Below are 24,360 nucleotides of genomic sequence, written 5' to 3'. Positions count from 1 at the left end.
AAACAATTCTTTGTTTTTAATATTATTAATTTTTTTTATGGTGTAATGTGAATGTGTGGTACTATTACTATCTCTTCTCTTTCATTCTTCTCGCCCTCCACAATTTTCCTCTGAATTTGGCACTCACCTTTGGACAGATTTACACACGTGTGTATGTGTGTATGTAAATCGTAGAAATGCTAACTATTTCTAGCTTAATTTTAATCCTGTACACCTTCTATGTTTTCTGTATTATATAATTATTTTAGACAGACATATGTATCTCTATATGTATTAATCATAACATGTATGTATATTCATTATGGATATATCCAAGGCGACCTCTTCTTTTTGTTAGTATATTTTACTATGCATTAATATTAAAAATATGAAAGAAGAAACGAAAGAAAATTATATAGTAGCATTGCGGAATGCAAGTATACAGCTAAACTAAAAACATAATGTAATAAGAAACTAAAAAGAAAAAAAGGCAAAAACACAAGAAGCAACTAAAGATCTGTAACGATTTGTTACAAAACATAAAAAACAACTAAGAAAATTGTATAACAATGTATTTTGATAATGAAATTAAATTTGTACTTTAAGCTCTTACTATACCATATACAAAATGGTATAAATTAAATAAAAAATAAAAAACAAATGACATCAAATTAAATGTAAACAACAGATTGTTTAATACATTGCAATTGAATTCGATTACGATTACATTGCCGAAATGTAAGCACAGGCATGTCAAGGGGGAGTGAATTGAAATGCTTTTATTTTAAATGTTACACATGGAGTAGTACACATACATATACAAGTTTCAACTTTAACTACATTGCGTTGTATGCTAATTTTTGTTTGGTCAATTTAGTAGAGCTCATTGCATTTATTTTATAAATATTAATTAATGCGTATGCTTAATATTTACAAGGTGGCATTTGCTATTTGTGGATTGCAGCAGCAAACTTACAGCTTACAGCTTACAGCTTCTGTTGGGCCAACTCCTCTATGGTACGCGCATTCGTCAAGGTCACCCACAAAGGCGACTGTATGCTGGATAACGAAAAGCTTTCGGCCGTGTCCAACGAATGCGACTTGCGCATGGACAGTGTTGAGGCTGCTCCGCCGCCGCGGCGCTCGCGTTTGGGGCAGTTGAAGGCACTAGCAGCTTCGCTGGCCTGTATGCTGCTACCTGCTCCGCTGGCGCTGCTGCTTGCGTGGCGTAGTGCGTGGAGTCGACTGCGTCGCTTGGCCAGCCCTAACGTATCGTGTGATTCACGTACGCTGCCCGCTTTGCGCAAAGGTGGCGCTAACTTGGACTTGCTTGTGCTTGTGCTTGCTGTTGCTGTTGCTGTTGCTGTTGCCGATGAGGATGTTGCTGCTATCAGCGCTGAGCGTGGCTGCAGCAGCTGCGCTACCAGTGTCGATGTTTGCTGCTGTTGCTGCTCTTGGTGCTTCTGTTGGACTGTTAACTGTTAGCTTGAGGAAAAGGACGTCTTATAGGAATTGGTATCCATGGGAGATTCGGCATTTAATATTTCAGTTTGGGTCTGCTCTACGTCGCTGCGTTCCTCGAGTACCGTGTCCAGCTCCAGTGAGGTGAAGCCTTGACTTAGACTTCGTTCAGGACGTAAACTGATAGCTCGCGACGATCGGTAATCTGCGTTGAAAGCCAAAACAAAGCAAGGCAAAGGTAAGGCAAAGCAAAGATTCACAATTAGCTACAAAGTAGTCGTACATTTTATATTCGAATGAAATATGAGAGAGCTTATGAAATCTATTCGAACAAAAAACAATATTGAACAGCAGCGTGCGTAGCAAAACACATATTTCAAAAATATAAAGCAATTCGCTTCAAGTTTTCTCCACAAGTTCTTTCTCCTTTCGCTCAAATTTGAATTTGCCGGGTCTCAAATGGCGCCAATTGCAGCTAAAAAGCAATATGAACTATTACCAGTGGAGCATACGCTCCATAGATGTTTACTCTGCCTGACCGTATGTAAAATTGAAAAAAAAAAAAAAAAAACAATAATTACTAACACTTAACACTTTCATCGTAAATTAATTTATTATTCCCTTTCAAATAGTTAATATACCTCGAACTACTCTGTCCTACTGCACTTTTCGACTTTAGTGTATATGAGTGGACATGTGTATGTGTGTGCTTGTGCTTGTGCTTGTGGTTGTGTTTTTGTTTTTGCGTGGTGGCTTGCACTTTGGCAGGTTTGCTGTTGTGGCGCTGTCGTAATTGTTTTTCAAATTTTGGCCAAAAAAGTGTAAACTCGCCAGCAGCAAAAACATCACACACACAAGCGTACATATGCTATTGACGTATGCATTTGTTTGTGTGAGTGTCTGTGCGTGGTGTGTCTGTTTCTTTGTGTCCATGTGTGCGCGTGCAAACGAGGGCAAGCGCCCAAAGGTTGTAATGCAAATGCAAAATGCGGGCAACCAACAGCTGTTTACTGTATTTGACACATGCAAAAACAAATGTGCGTTTGTGTGCGTATTTTTTGTTGCTTGATTTCATTAAGTGGTAGCAGTCGTCCTCCCAGGACGGCATTCAACTTCACGCCAGAGTTCACATGTGTCTTGCTTGGGCTACACACGCACACACACACACACACATACACTTGTTGTGTTCTAGGCCTGGTCTGTGTTGGCAAAAGTTATTAGGTTCGTTTTTTGTCAGCCTTACATAATTCGCTTCATTAAGAAAACAGACTGCATAAATTTAGTAGTTATGGGTTTTAACCTGGTTGGCTTTTTTAGTGAACAAATAACATAAGATGGTTCTTAACTAATTTGCAGTGGAGATGCACTTTTGCAACCCCTAAAAAGAAGAAGTCGTCAACAGGTTTCGAGAGCGTGCTTAAGGATCATCCTGCGTCGCGGCTGATCAAGAAAAGTAAAGATGATCGAAAAGTAAATAAAGCAACGCGTGTTCTGGAGGCCAAGAAGATAATAACAAACTCATATGGTGAGCTTGCTAAACATTCAAAATAATATATGTATATGCGAGCCTGGAAATCGCAGAGTCGTGCGATTTGTACCACCTGGCCATGAAGAGGGAGCCAATGGTGCGTCCCAAGCCACGCAGCTCGTCGGAGCCACCCAAATGTGCGCCAGCCAAGGCTACAAGGCTGGGGGAGATTCAAGAACGTGTTGATGAAGCCAATCTAATCGAGATGGATGTGGAGTTTCGCCAGTTGAATATTTAGTTGGTACAACCAAATGCTAAAGCAATTCTATGTGTATTACTTGCACTTGCAACTATTTGCCTGCAAATTAAAAACAACAAATAGTTTACTTGTAATTGATAAATGCCAGCAGGCTGGGGGCTCTGTTTTTATCTGTTTTGTTTTGCATGTGTGGGTACAAGGCAGTCTCGGTAACTTGGAAAACAATTGTATGTAACGTACGTACAATTGAAGTTTTACTGTAGACGCGATTATTTATAGAAAATTCGTATTGCGCATGCAAATTGCATATAACAAAATTTGTGTTTGTTAGGTGCACAAATAAACTTTCGCTGCTGAGGGCGGGTGCGGGAGGATTACGCGGCTTTTGTCAAAGTCAAATAACGCAGCAGGTGTATAAATATTTACTACAGCGAATTGCCAATAGCAATGAAAATTAAAATGTGAAATGCATTGTCTGCTAATGAAAATAACTTTCTTAAATGTAAACTTAAATAGACGCATAAAAAGAAAAAAGACTAATTGCCACATTCACAACAAGATATAAAAAGATAGAGATAAGCAATCTAAGGTAAGTGAAAATAAAGTTGTTCAAGAGATTGATGCTTGTCTGATGATAGTTGTATTTTTAGTTAAGAGTAGTTTAAAAAACACACATTACAACATTCAAACTCACTAAGCCTATGAATTGGACTAAATCTGACCAGGCTGACAGCATGGTCCTGCATATCATAATTGCGTCGTCTGTCTCTCTCCCGTGCCAACTTGGCCCGTCGTCGCAGGCAACAGATGACAATCAGCGCCAATATGGGGAAACCGAAGATGCACGAAACGATCGGGATGACAATCGATTCGGGAGAAACTGTAAGTAAAAGACAATCATATATATATTTATACATTCCACACATATTAGATCAAATACCAGATAGAAATATATATGTATCTAGTATGCCTTCAAGCTCTGCTCCTAGCAAGCGTTAAAATTGTTTTAGGCTTTAAAAAATGTCGCTTACAAATTATTAATTCATATGCTTCGTTAGCAATCAAATGCACATAGCACAAGACAAAAATACACCCAAAGGGTAAGCAGTTGACTCATTAGCATTTTCGCCCAGAAATGTAGGCAACACTTATTTACGCTGACAGTCAACGAACTTAAAACGTGGCCAGGCCAAAGTAGTTGGTTGGTTGGTTGGTTTGGGGTGGCTTGCGGGTCTCGCAATTGTGTTTAAGCAAAGTGTAGTCAAGTTAAGTGGGCCGAAAGGCCTCTGGCCAACGGCTTTTGCCATTTTTTCACTTTGCGCATATAGTTTATAATGCTTATAATTTAAAATTGTTGTTCTTAATTTAATTTTCTGACAGCAACAAACAGCCCAACAACAAATGTCAACTCTTGCAACGTAAACGCTATCGCCAGCTATTGTTTCAATTTGTTTTTTTGTTTTTTGGCTGCTTATCGGAGGTGACACCGCAGCTAAAATTTTTGTTTCGCCCGTTAGGCCAAGCATTTTTATTAAGCACATTAGACAAGCCAAACAAGATAAGGCATCAGCGCAAGCAACCAAAAGAGACACTCATAAAATTTGTAACTAACTAGTGGAGTGTACACGCAAAGAAATTGCAAGTTAGTTGCCAAGAAAACAGATTTTTGCTAAAAAAGATTTAAGCAAGTAATTAATGTTGGAGTAGAATTGCTCATAAACCTATTAACTATATATCTAGATCCAACCTTCAATTGATGCTGCAGCACTAAGTTCTTTAAAAATATATCTAAATATATATATAGTATGTATCATGGTTTTTTTTTTGTGTGTAGGCTTGCAAATGTTTAAACTGTCTACAAGCCGTGCCCCTTAAACAATAGCCACAAAAAATCATGGGGCAAATTGTTGTTGTTTCTGTTGTGTCCTAAATATATGTAAGTTGACAAATATTATAGTGTGGGGACGATGAAATGCTAAAGAAAGGGAGGGGAAGGGAAGATAGGGAAGAGGGATTGCCACACGGATTTCCGATTTGCCAACAGAGCAGAAAACATAGCGCACAGTGACAGCTGCTGTAAGCAACTAGGGTTAGGCTAAATGATAAAGAGTAGGTGGGGGGTGGGGGGTAGAGCAAGACTGTTTGTTGAGCATGTTGCTGATGTGTTGATGCTGCAGTTGCTGCTGCTGCTGCTGCTGCTTCTTGACATTATTGAATCCAATTAACGCCTTCAAAGTGACAGTTCAAATTTACACAAATTGATGGAAACAGAGAGTGTCAGAAGGCACCCAAGACTAGCAGCTTGACTTGAGAAGTTACTGGCTTTGCTGCTTGGCCTACGCTGCGTTTACATTATAAGCGCACTGAAGCATCTTCTATTTTTCTCTTTCATTTTGGATTTGTCTTGTGCTGAGTCAGACAGCTTTTGATGCTTGAAATATTCGATAAATACAATACAAATAATGCTTTAACTTCCCACAACCACCAGGCCTCTCATCGCCTCGCCCCGCCCCTTGCTCAATGGAAAAGTTAAAGCTTGCATATACCAAGTCCTCGGCCGAATATGAATGCAAGAAAGAAAAATAAGTACAAAAAAACCACCGAGCATCTTTTCTCGGAGCCTTATCAAAGTCAACTTGCTAACAGCAACAAGACAATGGGCGTGGCACGGCAGGCAGCTATTTCTTGTGCCTACCTTTTTTTATTTAGAGTCAAGCGTCTAGAGTCGCTGAACTTTGAAGTAGTTTGCGACAAACGCCTCAGGAATTTCACTTTAAACTGATAGTTTGAAGTTTGCCTGCTTCCAAAGCGCTTTCTTTTCTTTCCTCTGTGCGTGTGCAAGAGCGTTAGAGAGAAAGCAGTAGCTGTCCTTGTGTCCAAGTGCTTAGTTAAGTGTCCAAGCAAAGTCCATTAAATGGCAAATGCAAACACAATTTATATGGCATATGACAGATTGAAAATATATTATTTTTACTTATATATTCAACAATTCTCAGTGTAAGCAATAATTTATATATATATATATATATATATATATATATAATTATATATATATATATAATGTATCTTATTTATTAGATAATAACCCAAGCGCTAACAATAAGATACAGTTGCTGCTTAGGCAGTAAGCCAAGGGTGTAACGCGAAAGATTTTGTCAGTTAATTGCAGACTGTCGGCTGCTGCCTCTCTCTCTCTCTCTCTCTCTCTCTCTTTCGCTCTTAAACTGCCTAACTGTCTGTTTATCTGCTGATTAGGACAGGCTCAGTTAGCAATAGCTTAGAGCTTCAGTCCAATAATGAAATCAAATCAACTTTTATTATGTTTATTCTTTGTACTTCGTGGCGCATGTCAGGCCCAATTAGCTTTTTACGCTTGGCTCTGGCGTTAATTTGCATGGGCAAGACCAAGGCGCTTGCTCATTATCTGGCCTATAGAGTCTCCCGTCAGCACTCGCTCGAAACTTTCCTCGACAAGAGCCAAGGCTCTATGCAGCAATTAGAAAAAGTTTAAGTCGCATTAATCGTTGTGTTAGTCACGCGATTGTTTTAAGGAACAACTCAAATTTTTTGCTCACCCCCCCAACCTCGCAAAACTGCTCAAAGTCAGCCACATTAAGCGCTAATGTGTTGTGCTTAAAGCAGAGCAAGTATATATAAGCAACATCGACAACTGACGACGACGTTAGGATAACCCCTGTGTATGTATAATATACAGTATGTACATACATCCTATATATATATATATGTACTATATGTATGTGTGTGTGAGTGTGCTCAAATTTTGTGGCATGACATAAAAATACTTTACGCCAAAAAAAATTGTCTATACGCGCGCACATAACTAAATGACGACAACAATGTGTGTGTATGACGAGCTCAACTTACAACAGCAACATCCACTGCAACAACAAGAACAACAACAACAACAACAACAACAGCAATGAAAACTACTTGTACTCGTATGTAGTACATAACATAACTGTACTTCGATAACTTTGCTAAAATATTTGCACGAACATTTGCTCTCGCTTGACACGTTGTCAATTTTAGTTGGCAAACATATTTTTCGTGCTCTTAAATCTCTGGAAATTTTGCAATAATTGTTAACAACAACAACAATTTTCAGTGCATGCTTTGAACTGTAACATTTGGGATATTTTGTCATAGCATATCAATTGTTGACAACAACTATTTGTTACTTGTTATGTTTGTTTTCACAAATAAGACAAATTGTTGCAATTAAGGTCATCTGCAACTAAAAAATATTTTATTTAGCGATTGAAATATGCAAATGCAATTTGTCACGAAGACCTTCAATGCATTGAAAATAATTGTGATTAAACTTATGATTTACTAAGCCTGACGGCAGTTTAGTTCCCACGCTGAGTGTCTGCCCATCTGCAGTCAAAGCAAAAACAAAGTAAAGCACCGTACGATGCAGCGCTGCTCTCGCTTAGTCGCAGCAGCGAAGAGCGATCGAGCACAGACGAACGAAAGCAGCGCTGCTTTCTCTCTATAAACATTAGCAGAAGCTTGTCACTGTCGCTCACGCTCTGTCCGTCAAACATATCCCAATCGTACGGTAAAACCCTCTCTAAGCAACGACGGCGACGCTCTCGTTCAGTCGCAGCAGCATAGGCGATCGACTGCATACGAACGAAAGCAGCGCTGCTCTCGCTAGAATAATACAAGGTAGCGGATTGCGCTCTTCGTTCTGAGTGTTTCTTCGGTCGCAGCAAAAAGAAAGAAGAAGCACAAGGAACCTAAGAGCGCCATCCGCTACTTATCTTATTGTACCATGCGCTGATTAGTGTAAGCTTAACCCAAGCATCGATTTTTGCTCACGCTCTCTGAGAGGCTTGCGCTCTCACCTTTTGCACTGTGATCAATGTGTGTGAGACTAGCAGGTCAGTTGCGTGCGAACTGTCGGCAGTTAAGCAAATAGTGAGCGGGTGTCAGTGTAATAACAATGAATAATTCGTATATATGTACTTTGTGTGAAAATCAAACCATACGTATATTTTTTTTAAAGTGTTACCAATTGAATGAAAATAAAACAACAACAACTTGTTGGACTATAGTGAATAGCGGAGCATGGAGCATTATTTTTGAGCTGGAGCTCGCAGGCTAACTTGAAACTCACCCGTTGGATAGACCACAATGGTTGGAGCACGATTCTTGTTGCCGGCTGCAATAAATGTGGCCATTGTCTGTGCTGGAGATGTTGTATACTCAATGCTGCTGCCAGTGGCTGCTATTGGTAATTGGGTGATGGCGTTGCTAAGCACCGAACTGGCGGCCGTAGTGGAGGAGGCAATGAAACCGCTTAGATTGCCATTTGGTTGACTGCTGCTGGTGCTCATAATGCCAAATGCTTTGTTGTACATGTCCAAGGGGGAAATGCTTGTGGCGCTCATGCTGTTGTTGCTGCTGCTGCTGCTGCTGCTACTGATGTAGTTGCTATTGCTAGTGTTATTGCTGGTGCTAATGCTGCTGCTGCTGCTGCTGCTGTAGCTGTTGTTATTCGTTGGCAGATGCTTGATGCGCTGGCCATGACTAAGGCCGACACCCAATGTGACCAGCGTGTGATTTAGCAGTGCTTTCATATTGGTGCCTGTGGTGGCCTGTAGCAGTCTGCCCGTTAGATTTGTGGCCAACAAGGGATTTGGATTGTCCGACTTACTGCCGTTGCTGCTTTGCTCTGTGGCTGTGCTTGCTGTTCCTGCCAGATTATTAATGATGCTGGTTGCTGTTGTGGTCATATTGTTTAATAATTTTGCAGCATAATCGTAAATTTCAATGAGCATGTGGCTTGGCTTGCCCACAGACAAGCCTAAGCTGTGCCAGAATGCAAGTTCCGTAACAGTAACCGTAATCGCAGCCGTAGCCGGAGCCGCTTGCGCTGTAGCCGTTTCTAATGACTCTAACGAATGCTTCAAGTCACTTCCTGCAATAGAGTTATGGGTAAGTTCCAACTTAATGTATAGAAAACAAATACAAGATAAGCAAAGTAACACAAATGAATATTCAATTTTGCTTTGGGATAACTTTTTTATCTTTTATACAAAGTTATTAAAATACATAACTCTAATCACTAATTCATTGATCCGCCAAGCAAAGTTTGTATCATTTTATTTATCTTGCAAAAGCATTTCTAAAATAAATTTCGTATCCAAGTTGGATTTTGTTTTGCGTTAACAATAAACAACAACAGCACACACATAAACATACATATATGTATGTATAAGGGGGGTGCTTGTAGAACCAGAAAAAGTGAGCAAGAGAACCCTTCTAACCAAGTGGAGCGGCACTTGTTGTAAGCTAGTAATAGCTGAAAGACACTCTGGCGACAAACAGGGACATTAAAATATTTGAATTGTTGTTTCGATGTGTGTGTGTGTGTATTGTATACAACATGTATACATATGCAGATACTATGCCACAAAACTGGCTTCATTACCAGCCAGAAACGCAAACCAATTGAAACCAATCGAATCGAATCGCATTTCATTTAATGGAAGAAAAGAAAAAAATACAGAACAGAACAGAGCAGAGAAATTGAAGCGAAAGCATTCACATCCTGCTCTTATACGCTACAGGACTCAATTAAAGGGTCAGGCACGCGGTGCTCCTGGGGTATAATGGTGCTAGCACTGCGAGGGGAAGGCAAAGAAGCTGGTGGCCAAATCAATTGTCCAAGTGTGGGCTGGGTGTTTAGGCATTGGGGTTTGTAGCTGGTACGTTTAGCCTTAGGCCAAGTTTACGTTTTCGGGTGCACTCACAAAAAGCAATAGTTACAAAAAAAAAAAAACAAAACTTATTCATATACATATATTAACATTTAACATTTATTAAAAATTTTTGAACCACGTATTAAATATTTGTTTGTATATTTTTTTGAAAAATAGTTTCACTAACGTTTTGAAATTTGCACTTGTTGGCAACTGTAACCGACGCGAGTCGTTGGTTTTGTGGCCGGCCTATTGTTGCCAGCGAGCTTTTATAGCGAGCAACGCAGATGTTGCGAGCAACATGTGCCCAAGGGCATTTGTTGCTAGCAAACGTTAAGAGTAAATTGCCAAGCACTGAATGTTGCACTGGAAGGCAGCAAAGTCAGGTAATCCAACTAAGGAAATCAGGGAAATTTATTCATCAAACTTTGTTTCCGTGGCCATAGAGTCCCCAGAGTATAGATAGATATGTACGCTAGCATTCAATTTCTTATCTGACTGGGCAAGCAGTTGAAAAATCTGTGCAAAGAGCACATTCTGTATGGGACTTTTTGGAAACTTTTTGGAAACTTTTTGTTTTATTATTAAATAATTAATTATTAAATAATTAATTATTGGAGTAGTGGCAGTAACAATGTAGAAAACTATTCTTTTGCCAAATAAAAAAGTTAGATTTTTTTAATTTTTACAAATGCTGCCCAGTGCCGCCATCTAGCGGCAGTTGAGCTAAAATGTTCTGCAACGGATAACAGTTTGAGGGGAACTGGGCAAATATCCCAAAGGAACAAAAGACACTTCAGATTAGAAACATACCCAGTGTTTATTTTGATGTTTAGTTGTGCACCACCCACATGTGATACAAATGTACCAAAACTGGTTGGTCCATTTTTGTTTAAATTGGTAAATTTGTTTAAATATTGGTACACATTTTTTTCTGGTCCTGGGACCTGGTTTGTGAATTTGAGCAAATTTCAAACGACGATGTAGCCAAGTGTTTAACCAGTGACCGATGGCGATTGCTAAATCTAATTTCATTACTTGCAGTCGCTACGATTCGTATACCAAAAGTGAAAGCTGCTTCTTTCGGCAGGAGTTGGCAGAGTTATGGCTAAATATTCGCTTTTGAATTGGCCCGCACAAAGCAACCCGAAGCTGTGGCCACTTCTCACGGTTGCAACTTCTGGTAAGTCAAGTGCTTTGCCTTGTAATATATCGTACGCGGCATAAATTAAATTATATATTCTTTACTTGCAGCTCTTGGTTACTTGTTAAGCCCATAACAAAATTACAGACAAATTAGGAAGAGGCAGCAGTAAATCGTATAATATAAAACAAAAGGCTTTTAAGTCAAGCGACAGGTAAGTCAAGCGTAATATTAGAGTTCGAATTAGAATTGTGTTAGGGCAACTGGTTTACTTGTTTTTGCTTTAAATTTGGATTTAATATATATATTTATTTTACAAAGCTTATTTACCGATTCATATCCATGCTACGCTTATAGAAGCTTTTTGCTTTATTCTGAATAAAGCTTGTAGCAAGTTTTTCATCTAAAGAGTGCGTTGCTAAGCTTTTGAGGCGCTTTCCTTCGCGGGTTAAAGTGCCATCTTATAAGTTGACAAAGTTTTAATAATAAGCCTTTGTACTTTGCAAGCGTTCTGAGAAAAGCAAGCTGAACTTGCCAAAAAGCCACCGATTCGCACTGACAATGGCATTAAATAATTCACAACAAAATGTCTGCGAAGCAAACAAACAATGGGCTTTGTCAAATCACTAAAATCCTTAGCTTAGCGGCCAATTTACGCGCTTGGCAAGAACAATGAACACCCTGCATACTATAAGAGCCAATAAAACAAATAGACCAACAAACAAATAAATAGATAGGTAGGTAGATAGATAGACAGACAGACCAGAGAGTTGAGAGGCCTTGCAGCCTTTTTCAGTTAAATAAAAACACTTCGGCGAGGCGAGTTCTAGGTGAAAACTTTGGCGACACCTCAGATTGTCATTCTTTTGTAATTTAGCGCCAACCAACCCCACCCCGCAGGCAATTCCGCCCTCTCGCGCATGTTTCCATTTGCAGTAGACTCGACTTTAGGTTTAGGCTTTTGTCTAGGCCTTGGCGTCTGTTGAATTTCGCGTACCGCTACGCACAATTACACAGCAGGAAATAGAGGGAGACACACACACACACACAGATACAAAACAAAAGGCTATTCAACTTCCAGGTGTAGGTGCAGCTCCCAGTGAATACATCTGAATATATCTTTAATAATTGGGACTGGGTTTGCTGAAGCTGCATGTGTTTTCAATGAAAACTCTCAAGATCTCAAGTTAGCATGTTCAACTGTTGACTAAATGTCATAATAGCCATAGGCTTCGAAAAGACAGAGAGAGAGAAACAGAGAGAGAGAGAGGGAGAGGGAGAGGAGGGAGAGCTATTAGGCTATCGCTAATCACTTCAGCTTATTTGGCTGCGTTTTTCTGCGGGCAACTAATTATTTTTGTGAGCCAGCGACGATGGTGGGAGGAGCGGAGAGATGAATCCTTCCAAAGCCAGCATATGAAATGAGATAAACGCGCTGAAGTGCACTTGGTAACGGTGTGGATTTTCACACAACGCAGCGTGAAATTAGAAATCAACAACATGTACGCAAAATAGACGTGTGCATGTGTGTGTGTGTGTGTGTGTCTGTGTCTGTGTGTGGGCTTCAGGTGTCGTAGGACAAATCAGTTTTGACTGCAACTGCAACTGCAACTCTGCGGTCGGTTGTCTGCCGATGACAGACTGAAATTAAAATGTTCCAACGGTGCACACTCTGTCCGTCCATCTGTCTGTCTGTCTGTCTGTGTGTGAGTGTGTGTGCTCTTCAGTTAATGACCAATTTGGCAGGCACACAGGCAGCTCAAGAGCAGCAATAGCAGCTGTCGCAATTCGCGTTTCGGATTTACTAACAACATTCGCATTCATCAAGCCAACCCCTCAACCCAACTCACTCACTCTCTCTCTCTCTCTGTCTCTGTCTCTTAACTCTCTGACTGCGATACATCTTAAAGTTAACAAAAATTGGCAACGCTAACAAAATGCGGGCACGATAAGCACAACAGGCGACTTGACTAACAAGACAAACAGCAAACAGTAACCAACAACAACAATAAGAACAACAACAACAACAACAACAACAACAGCAGCAATTGCTAAACGAATTACAACATGTCGCATTTTGTTTGTACGCCAAAAATTTGAATAAATTTCAAATGCGTGCGGCAGCGTCAAAAAGTTTTTGCGCTCAGCTACAATTAACTTTTAAGTATGGCATTTTACAGATACCAGATAACAGATACAGCTACAGCTTCAGCTACAGACTATTGTTACAATATACGTACCACCCACACCCAGTTGATTGTCAGGCCTGGGGGTTGCTTACTTGCCAGTTGTAAAATAATTTCATGCAATTTATCATGTCACCAAAGCTACAAAGCTAACCACAAGTTGAAGCGTCAAATGGTGGAATAACGAATATCATATGCTCTTTAAATAAATAAAAATAGTTAAAATATTATGAGTAGGTTAGTTCCCTTTTCACTTGTGCAAATGTTAATTAGCTGTCTTCATGGGCTTAGTGGGAAAGGCAATTAATTAGCCTAATTTTCTTATATGTACAAAATATTGTTTTGCATTAGTACTGTCTCTCTCTCTTTCTCTCTCTCTCTATCTCGCTCTTGCCTTATTGTTGATCTATAATTGCCATTGATACCGCTCTGGTTGTTAGTGTATTGTGAAGCGACAAAAGTGCGTGTGATTTCCGTTTCCGTTCTTCTTTGTTTTCTTTTGTTCTTGTTGGCTTGCTGCGCAGCCATAACGAATTTTTGCATAAATACAAAGCCCGAGCTGCGCTGCAACTTGTTGTTGCTGTAACTGTTGTTGTTATGCTTAATAGCCAACCATTTATCTTGCTTAATGAAATTTGCGAAAAAATCAAATGTTGGGGCCAGCGGTTTATTACCGCAGAATGCAATTGTTACGGCTGCTTAGAGCGTATCCGTTAAATGTTATCCTTAGCCGCTGTCAAATGTCACAGTCACGTGGCGTCAAACAGCTCTCTTTCCCTCCCACCTCCCACCGCCCACTCGATCCCTTCGCCTCTTTTGCCATTCATGAGTCGCGCACGTCACGTGCGCAATTAAATTGACGTAGTCTTGACGGATTCGTTTGAGGCTCCCAGTTGGCTCTTGCCCTAAAGAGCAACCAGGGAATTTCCCTTCAGCTCTACACCCACCAACCGACACCACCAACACAACCACCACCCCCACTTACAGTTTAGCGCGGTTGTCCAGCCACTTGCCTTGCCTCAACATCATTAATCAGAGCAACATGCTATATTCTTATATTTTGTTTCGTGGTAATTGTTGCAACGAAATACTTTGAGGGAAAAAGTAAAGTAGTGCATTATTTTAATATATTTTAAAAAATTCATTTTTCAACTTAACAAATGTGTAAAATATTTAAAATTTAAAGTAAATGTAAAATCTGTTGCCCAAAAATTAGTTAACAAATAGTAGGCACTGCCAAGACTTTAAACGCTTAAATTAGTCGAACAGCTCACTTTTAGCTTAAATTTTGAACTGAAAGCAAACAAAAACGAAAACGAAGACGAAAACAACAAAAGGAAAGGAAATTAACAAACGATTGAAAACCATAAAGAAGAAAACTGTTTAGCGCTGCTTGTTTTGTAAGCCTAAAATAGAAACTATAAACTATAATCGAGCATAAACAAACTGACAGACAGGATAATTCAGTTTGTTGCTGACCATTGAAACCGTTTTGGGGGCACCACGCCCCCCTACACCCGATGCCGCTTTAGGCCTGGGTAAGTGTTATCGGCATTTCATATGGCCAAAACCGTAACTAAACATTTGGCTTAGGCGCCAAGTCCAGAGCACACAACACACAACGCACAACAAACAGGACACACTGATCTCCGTCGCTTTGTTTAGAGGGAGCGTTGATTGGGTTTGAGGCATGCGGTGCTTAAAAATGGCCGCGAAAGCCTCGGGGCAGTCGCGTGTGGCGCCAAATGCAAACAATTCAAATGACATTTGTGGCCAAGTGCCAAGAGGGGGCCGCTTGGGGCGGGGGGTCGATTGGTGTTTTTAAATTTTTTGGTGGCATGATTGCCACAATTGGCAATCGATGCCACAAATCGCGTTTTAAGCCACGACTGTGATTAGTTTAATTGCCGAATGCGTCGCGGACAATGCAACGCGTTAAATTTCCATAGCTGCGGTTGCGTGTGTCCTCTCTCTCTCTCTCTCTCTCTCTCTCGTCCTTGCTCTCACTCTCTCGGCTTTCACTCTCGCTCTTACGCCTCGTTTAATGCGAAAATAAGGATTAACCAATGAAATTTATAAATGCGCAGCGTATTTACTGAACTGCATGCATACATACATATGTATGTGTGTGTGTATATCCTGCTTGCATATATCCTGGCGGTCCCTGCGCGCGTAAATTGAGTGCATAAATTGGCTCGCATAAGCGAGCTCGCTGCTGCTGCTGCCGCTGCAGCGACAGGGCAATCTATTGTGGATTAAATCAAATCGAAATAAACGATTTTTAATGGCCCATCTCAGTCGCCCAGGACCTGCCGCTGCTGCTGCTGCTGCTCTTGGCCTGCCTGGACACACAGTGGCAAAAACGAGGTCATTAATTATTTCTTCAAAAGCAAAAGATAAGCCCTGACCAGGTCTGACCGCCAACCCTGCCGAGCTAGCAAATTAACCCTCCTCAACTTCTGCCCCTCGCCCCATCCCCCATCCCACCACTCACTCACTCTGGCGCACTTGTGGCAGCAAGCGTCAGTGGCAGTGGCAGCAGTTCCCTTTTTGTGCCCCGTCGCAACGTTTTGTGTCATTAGCTTAAAAACCAAAAACGTTGAGCGTAAGCGTAACCAGCAGGCACGCAAGGACAATGGTCAGCAACACGCATAGGGCAACTGTTGTTGTTGTTCTTGTTGTTGTCGTTTGTGGCAGCCACATTCATAGCAGCCGCATGTGCTACACACACACACACACTCATGCAAAGATTAATTAATCTTTAAGGACTCATTCGTGTTCTGTTTTTTGCCCCAGCTATTCGCTCATTAGGCATTTAGACATTTGCATGTGCCAGGCAACTCACACACACACACACACACACACACAAGCACAAACGCAAATTTATTGCCCAACACTTGGCACAACCCCTTACCACAAGTCCCACTGTACTCAAGCTGGTCTCGCATTCATTTATAAATAGGCACGAGCTCTTTTGAATTTATAAAGAATTCGTTAAAGTTTGGCCCAAGTATGGGATTGGCTTATGCAGAATTAATTCAAGCGCCAGATTTAATTTAGCATTCATTTTATAGAATCATCTTTAAAGTCAAATTGTTTACCAAAGTTCTAAAGCCATTTGGCTGCCACATCCGCCAAGCTCTCGCTCACTTCGTCCTCAGCTCTTACTCTCATAGGGACAGTTTGGCTTGAAGGCATTTATTTTGATTATCATTTGACATTCATTTCAATTTGTTGGCTGCTTATCTTAAGCCAACGCATCAACAACACATGAGCCTTTCTCTGCTTGACCCCGCAAATGACCAGCTAAGCTTATTTTATAGTATACGCTGCCCCAAAATAATAATAGTACTAGTCGCAGTCGAAGGCATCAGCTGAGAGACTCTAGCTCTGACTGACTGTTGAACATTCCGGCAACAGCAATGGCCACAACACACATAGTTGGCCCAATATGCGCTGATTGAGACAAGAATGTGTTTATATCAAAGTTGTTTTTGTTGTTGCTAGCTATATCAAATATTTATAGCATGTGTGTGTGTGCGTGTGTGTGTGCAAAAGTTATGCCTGTTATCCTTTTGATGCGCGCATCTCTAATTTATTAGCCTCGCATACGTGAATTATTGTCGTCTAGAGTTTTCAACTCTTTGACAGTGATTGGCAACTGGGAATTGCCAGCGGGGAAAAGTCTAAATATCCCGAAAAAAAGCCCCAAACAAATGAATACCGTTAGGTACAGACAGTTGCATCACTTTGTGTGTTTGTGTAACTTCATTTGTTACTCGAATGAGTGGATTAGAATTTCTAGCAATTAGTATACAATCTGAAGTAGGCTGTGCTGGCAATCTCTAAATCTCTCGGTCCAAAACTAAAAAGAGTATTTACTTCAAAGAACGCACAGGATAAGGGAATGCGTCAAAGAGAGCGAGAGTGGAGAGGAGAAGGCGAAACAGAACAAGAAAGGGGCGAGAGAGAGAGAGAGGACATATATATTGAAATCGATATAATAGACAATTGTGCAGAGTAAACAAGAAGAAAGCCAAGACAAGTTACGCGCAGTTAGTCCACACTCACACACACACACAGGTAAGAGCGCTAACGGCACTTTCTTGATGTGCAAACTTTTCATTTCTTTTAGCATTTCTTTTGTTGTTCGGGGTGATAATAAAGCTTAAGTTGGCAGACAGTGCTAAGCAGCGAGCTGTTTAAATGATTAATGATGTGCGTATGTGTGTGTGTGTGTGCGTGCGTGTGTGTAGCTGTTAACGCTTCAACACACTCATATGTACTCAGGCCCAGTCAATGTTTAGTTGTCAGAACAGCTGTTGTCATAAATAAAAAAGCCTCAGTTCCCAACCCTTGAGTAAGAGACTTACATGTAAATACACACACATGCACACACACACATGCTGCGTGTGATGTATGTGTGCGTGTGTGTGTGTCTGTTTTCGGGCACATTAATGTCAAATCAGCCGCATAAATAGCATAAAACGCTCAATTTATTAAACGAAGCATACTTCGTTGGGTGGGCGTTGCCGTCCAACGGGGCGTATGCATGACAAGTGTACGTACATATTTTGCTGAGCACAAGTTAATAAATGTCGTATATAAGCCAGTTTGCCGATGGGCTCTCTGTCTGTCCGTCTGTCTGTCTGTCTGTTGCATATTTAAGCTTAAAACGACGCCTCAATCGACGCCTTGTGCATCCTTTTCACGGCTTTCAGCACAATTCGTTTATTATGCGTATGAAGTGGCAATTGTTCAAATACGTAAATGGCCTCAATAACATCTATACACAACAGAGGGAGCAAAACAGAGAGAGAGAGAGACAGAGAGAGGGGGGAGAGAAAGAGCGCCATAGTCAATTGCTTGGGACAGCGAGTCGTCGTCAATCGATTTGACTCGCATTCATAAGAACTCAAGTGCTCTAGGGGAGGTGTGTGTTCATGTGTGCGTGTGTGTGTGTGTGCAGTCAAAAGCAATCACAACACAATGTTATGTAGAAATATGCGCACACTAGCACTCACGCCCTCTCTCAGTTCCCACCCCACAACCCCCTTAAAAAAGAGGCTCATAAAATTTTTAAAACGTTTGCGCTTTGTGCATTTTTTTGCTCCGTCTGAGTTTGTGTTCAACTGTTGACTCGACTTGTCACATACTTTGCAAATCTGTAGATCGTTTCAGTATTTTATGACTCCTTAGTGGACTTGGAGCTAATTTGACATTAGCAAATAAATAACACAAAAAAATACTAAAATATTTGATGGTGCCAAAAATGATTTAACTTTCAAATGTAGTGAATATATGAAGAATTTTTCAGTTATAATAATTTGATTTTGATACGAAAGTAAAGCAACAATTTCTTTTGTGATTTATGATTTTAAAAAGGAATCTTTGATATGCTTTTATGCTATTAAATTAAAGATATAGTACAAATATATTTATAGGATATTTTCCAAGCAAAGTTTTCCATAGTTGTACTGATTTGAAATCTATATTTCTCCACTGCTTGTTGTTTTTTATTTGAGATTACGTTGGCGACGTGCTAACTTGTCTGTGTGTGTATATGTGCGGCTATGTAGGTGTCAAGGGTATTATCCTTGGCCTGGCAATCTTCTTCCATACTACCATTCGACGTCTCACGAACACAAGCGCTCGTTAAACGGATGAGTTAAAAGTCAAAAGCTCTAAAGGATTTTATTCGAATTGCGGTCTGCGCCAGCGTTCGACGTTTGTCTGCCCTTCACCCGTCTGCCCGTCACGAAGCTACCCTAATCCAAGTAGCATGTTGTGTGCCATGTTTTATTTAAAGTTTATCTGCGCTGCCTTTTTTTTTCGTTCGGTTTGCTGCTCAGGCGCTTGCCACTAATTTCGCGCCAAGGCTGCGGCAGCAGCAACAAGCCAAAAATAATATGCACAGCATAAAATGTGAAAAACATTTTTTGCACTTGCCCCAAGACAAAAGAAAAGGGGTTTACTTTTATACACACACACACATGCACATAAAACAATTTTTTTTGTTTGCTGCTTGTAGCTGCTGCTGGTGGCGTCGGCAGTCGTCGGCACGTCGCATTTCAAAGCCGTGTTGAAAAATATTTGAAATAATTGCAAAAATGTTGCCCATGAAAGATTCTTGTGCGTGGCGCTTGATCTTATGACAACAGCAACAAAAGGGCATAAAAACATGTAGAAAGGACATAAAGCATTGCAGCTCCAAGGGCTCTCAGCAATGCGAGGCACGTTCGGCGCACTTTTTAAAGAGAACTGAAAGCAAACTGTTATCGCTACGGCTTTTTGTTTTGATTGCTATTGTTTTATTAGCTTAATTTACTTTTTTATTCTATTTTAGCATTTCATTTGGTGTGGCAGTGCAACGTGAGTGCAACGGATCGACTGACAACCAATGTGCAGCTCCTAGTGCCCGCTGAGACAGACGCCGCTGCACTGCCGCTGCAAACTGCATGCGGCATACACATGAAGTGTTACAACATGACAGATCCATCCATAGGCTCATCATCGCCGCACTGGGCCAATCTCATCTCCAGCAACAACATGCCGACTTTTGGTAAGTGCAGCAGCAATCAGCAGACAAAAGGTTTAACATTGGGCTAACAACGCTTGTCCAACATTTGCTAGTAATCGAGTCGACGCCACATAATGTGACCTACAATGTGCCGTTGGTGCCGCCAGCGGCAGCGCAGCAATTGCCGCTGCTCATGAGCGGCCAAATGTCGCCCTATGCGCCCGTATTCCATCCCATGGGCTCGTATGCCTCGCATCTGATGGCGCTGGAGCAGGCGGCGCAGATAAATCCAGTGCCGGCGCCACCGCCACCACCACGCCCCATGGATCCAAACCTAGAGGATTTCTACGATCGTGCGCCAATATCAGAGATATTGCTGTACAATGGGCAACCGCCAGCGCATGTGCAAACATTTCTATACCCCGTTGAGGCGAATCTCAATCTAATGCCGCAGCAGCAGCCGCAGCAGCAGCAGCCGCCGGTGGCAGCCGGACCGATACGTGGTCCATGGTGGTCCGAGCAGCACGTAGAGCAGCAATCGCAAGTCTTGGCTCCCCCCACACCGACAGCCTCACCCACATTTGAGGGCTGGCGTCATGCGCACAAACAGTCCATGGATGTGGCCAAGACTCTGGCGGCTGCGCAGCACATCCCAGTGTTTATCCCTTGTCAGCATTCAACAGCAGCTAAAATAGCGCGAGAGTTTTGGCCGGAAATGTTGAGAGAGGAGCAAGTGGAGTCCACAGCAGTTGCGGGGACTTCAACATGCAACAGCAACAGCAACAACAGCGACGACAACGACAGCAACAACAACAGCAATAATAATAACAACGACGACAACAACAACGAAGACAACAACAACGACGACGACGACGACGACAACAGCGAGGAGCTTTGGCAAAATGTTGATCAACTGTTGGCAGCGATTACAGCGGCTACTGCATCTGCCGCTACTGAATGGCGTGGCCATATCTTAGGCTCGGAATGGTGGCCCAGAGCATTGCCAGCAATCCCACAGGAGCTTCGTTTGCTGCCGCCACGTGATCCATGGTTCGAATCAGAAGCCAAATTGCCAGCACCGCGGCGGGAATGGTGGCAAGCAGCAGCCTTTAAGCCCAAAAAGAAGCCACAGGCAGCAGCTCAGCCGCCAGTTCAGCTGGTGCACCCACGCAAGGCCGACTGCTGGCTGCCCTATGGCTATGTGCCACAACTTGCTGTAGCACCAACAGCAGCGCCGTCATTTGCAACTAAAGTGAAAGTTGAACTTCCAGCAGCAGCAGCAGCAGCAATGTCAACTTTACCGCTACAGCCAACCGGAATGGGAACCGAAGCTGGTGGCAACAACATCAGCTACAGCTTCACCAGCAGCAGTAGCAGCAGTAGCATCGATGCTCTATCCGACTTTCCCTCATTCGAGGAATTTGCCAGCCAGGTGAGTGACTGCAGCTTATCCAGCTCCGAGTATATGGCGACACTAAGAAATCTGATAATGCGTGCGCACAACCTCATGCTGCCGCTGCTGCGTGGTCGCTTCGCCAAAATGTCGCAAGCACAGATGGCGGCATACACTACCGCCCTATTGGGCGTGACGCCGTTGCATCCGAGTCTCTTTCTGCCAACGGTAAGTTGATAGCGCTAAGCCTCCATCCTCCATCCTCCATCGCTAATCACTCAAATCAGCTTTCCACACAGAGCTCTGATCGCCCTTGGCTAGACGTCCGTGCAGATCATTTGCCGCCGCCGAGTCATCCGCCGCTGGATCTACCGCGTACAAAGGTAAGGTTGCCCCATCCAAACTCTTACTGCCCTCTATCTCACTCTCTCTCACACACTCTCTCTCTCTCTTCATACACTCCCTCACACTCTCATACGCTTGCCACCTGCGCAGCAACGTCCGATGCGCTTCGATGTGGGCACACAGACCGAGTATCATTGTTGGTGCATGCACATTAGCATGTATCCGCCGCCGCCTCTGCCCCCGCACGTACCACCGCCTCCTTGTGGCGCACACTTTGCAGGGCCGCCGCCACCACCGCAGCCGAATGGGCCCTGCCTGATGGCTCCCTGTGCTAGCTTCTGGGGCAGACCGATGGGTAAGTTGCTGCAATTAGCATTACGAGTATTCCCCACCGTGTTGACCGATCACCAGCAGTGCCTGTGCATCCGCATGCGCGTCCTCATGCCTTCCCCCATGCACCTCAAATGCAGCGAGCGCCGACGCCAGCCTCGCACTATGGCTATCGTTTCAATACCTACAGCTTGCCCTACAATGGGCAGCAGCAGCAGCAGCAGTGCCCACGGGCCATGCCTAGTCGAATGACGGCGCCAGTTTTGGGCGATGATAGTCTTAGCCCCATGCCAATGCTAGCGATTAATCAGCTAGCAATGATGCCGCCCCCCGTCCCGTTCCCAATTCCAGTGCCAGCGCCATTGCCACAGCAGCAACACCAAATATCAAAGCAGCAACAAGAACCAAGCAGCGGTGGCAGCAGCAATTCCTCCTACAGCAGCTCCTCTAGCTTAAGTTCTGAGCAGCTCGTAGCGCAAAGCTTGCTGCTGCCCCAGCTAGGCACTGACAGTTGCAGCGCCAATTGCAGCGGCAATATCAATAGCAGTGGCAGTGGCATTGGCAACGGAAGTGGGGTCGACAGTCAATTTTCCTGCTCGTCGAGCGGAATGTCAGATCAGTTGTCGGATAGTATGATAAGTGTCTCTTCGGTGTTGCAATCAAGCACGTCCAATTTGCCTTCAAGCAGTTTGAGCTCCTCAGTGGACAACAATGATAACGATAACGATAACGACAAGGACAATGATAACGATGCGCAAAGTGTGAGCGATAATGATATTCAAGGCCCAGATAGGTCGACAGAGACCGAAAGTGAAATTTTGGGTGACAACGATGAGGATAACGATGACGATAACGATAACTGTAACGATGTCAGAGAAGCTGTAGCTGTGCTCAATGTGCCCTTTGACTATGAACCGCCTGACAGCAACCACAGTATCGATAAGTCACAAAGCGCCTCTGGCAGCGGCAGCGGCAGCAGCAACAGCAACAGTGACACCAGCAACAGCAACAATCTCAACGAGTCGATGGAGCAAGATCAAGCACCAAAAGATGAAGTCGACGAAGCTGGTGAAATTGAAAAAGAGCTAGGGCAAGAGCTAGATGAAGAGGATAAACATCCTGGCAAGCAATACAGCAGCTTGTTTATGCAACCCACTGGTCCCATGATGCCCACCATGCCACCCATGCCGCTAATGCGTTTAATCGTCTCACAGAATAGCAATCGAGTCGATCCCTCGCCCATGATGTACGAGATTAACGACAATGTCTTTGTCAATCCCAATGTAACGCCACACTTGGTCAACAACATGGGCGTAATGCCACCCAGTGGCACCCAAATGAACCACAATGGACCCAGCATGACCAACGTGCCACCCAACATTCATTTCATGCCAAACGAACTGCTGCCCGACGCTGCCCCAACGTTGCCAGCGCCAACTCCGCCTTTGTTAAATACCTATGGCATGCACTATCCATCTGACTATCAGCCGGCGGTCGCGCTGCCACTGTCAATACAGCAAGGAGCAGCAGCACAGCCTCAAGTAGCACCTCCAGCACCTCCACCGCCGCCGCCGCCGCCGCCGCCGCCGCCACTGCCACCAACGCCACCGCCACAGCCACCATCGCCCCATTGGCATGACGCAAGCTGCAAGGACTGCGCCTACACCAATCATGTCCTGCAGTTCGACGCCTCACACGCCCCGCAATTGGATATGAGCATGAACATGAACATGAATATGAATCCCTACTCATATCACTTTACTGAGCATAGTGCAAGTCAGGAGAATAATGCGGCCACCAACTATGAAGGCGTCAATAGACCACCCTCCCTCTATATACCTAATCCACACTTTAGATACTGAAAGTGCGCACCAAACTTTTATTAGCTTTACATATTTTCAAGTTTTTTTTTTTCATATTCTTATTTTCTTTTTTTAAATTGTTTGTACCAAATTTAGCTAAACATTTGTTATTCCTTGTTCAATATTTCAACAAAATTGCGAAAACCAAAAAATATAGTAGGCTATACGAAATGTATTCGAACAGTTTAGCAAGCCGAAAGACTGAGTAAGCACAGGAAGGTTATGGAATATATGGGATCTATACATAATCTCAGCTTTACCACATGTACGGACTGGGGTAAAAGGAATCTGGTTTTAGGTTTTTATGCACATGCACGTCAACATTTATGCGAAACGCGCAACGCGGAACGCGCAACGAAAGCCACTGCTACATATTAACTGTAAGCGCGCCATGGAATTCTCAAGTGGTTTAAGGCATAGCTGGTGACCAGAACGTGGGTGGGGGCGTGAACACTGAACCCTGAACCCTTTGAACTCAAGCCGGTGTGTGCGTTGCAATGTGAAAAGAGTCGAGACGCCTTCAAGCTGAATTAATCGGGCTAATCTTTTACGCTGCTTGCATTTTAAAGCGCCCTCTTTGTTTAAGCCGAGCATATCGCGTATACGTGGCAGGGGCCGAGGCAGGGGCAGGGGCTTGCATTTTGCATGCATGTGTGCATTTTTTTTTATTTCAAACACACAC

At 42.8% G+C, this 24,360-nt stretch overlaps 3 protein-coding genes across 6 annotated transcripts; 2 read left to right on the top strand and 1 right to left on the bottom strand.

The window, feature by feature from the left end:
• Window positions 1-718: 718 nt before the first annotated feature.
• LOC108606699 (cell wall integrity and stress response component 1) lies at window positions 719-10,121 on the bottom strand. The gene is given in 4 exon segments (XM_017997073.2): window positions 719-1,645; window positions 3,862-4,047; window positions 8,311-9,114; window positions 10,086-10,121. Coding segments are annotated over 3 exon segments (1,530 nt in total). The 5' UTR covers window positions 8,975-9,114; window positions 10,086-10,121; the 3' UTR covers window positions 719-965.
• LOC108606700 lies at window positions 1,749-3,351 on the top strand. Its single transcript, XM_017997075.1, has 3 exons — window positions 1,749-1,980; window positions 2,797-2,965; window positions 3,022-3,351. The coding sequence occupies exons 1-3, from the start codon at window positions 1,900-1,902 to the stop codon at window positions 3,204-3,206; spliced, it is 435 nt and encodes a 144-aa protein (XP_017852564.1). The 5' UTR covers window positions 1,749-1,899; the 3' UTR covers window positions 3,207-3,351.
• A 606-nt stretch (window positions 10,122-10,727) lies between the features above and the next one.
• Window positions 10,728-24,360, top strand: LOC108606698. 4 transcript variants are annotated; one of them, XM_017997069.1, is made up of 6 exons: window positions 10,728-11,256; window positions 19,575-19,790; window positions 19,862-21,369; window positions 21,429-21,524; window positions 21,637-21,841; window positions 21,898-24,360. In XM_017997069.1, exons 2-6 carry the CDS (start codon window positions 19,700-19,702, stop codon window positions 23,676-23,678), a joined length of 3,681 nt encoding a protein of 1,226 aa, XP_017852558.1. In that variant the 5' UTR covers window positions 10,728-11,256; window positions 19,575-19,699; the 3' UTR covers window positions 23,679-24,360. The 4 variants fall into 4 exon arrangements, with proteins under 4 accessions (XP_017852558.1, XP_017852559.1, XP_017852556.1 ...); XM_017997070.1 differs by lacking the exon at window positions 10,728-11,256 and adding an exon at window positions 14,557-14,766 and having other exon boundaries at window positions 21,901-24,360; XM_017997067.1 differs by lacking the exon at window positions 10,728-11,256 and adding an exon at window positions 14,557-14,766.

The sequence above is a fragment of the Drosophila busckii genome, chromosome X (genome assembly GCF_011750605.1).
Source record: "Drosophila busckii strain San Diego stock center, stock number 13000-0081.31 chromosome X, ASM1175060v1, whole genome shotgun sequence".
NCBI classification, from domain to species: Eukaryota; Metazoa; Arthropoda; class Insecta; order Diptera; family Drosophilidae; genus Drosophila; species Drosophila busckii.
This window is presented reverse-complemented; position numbering and strand designations above follow the sequence as displayed.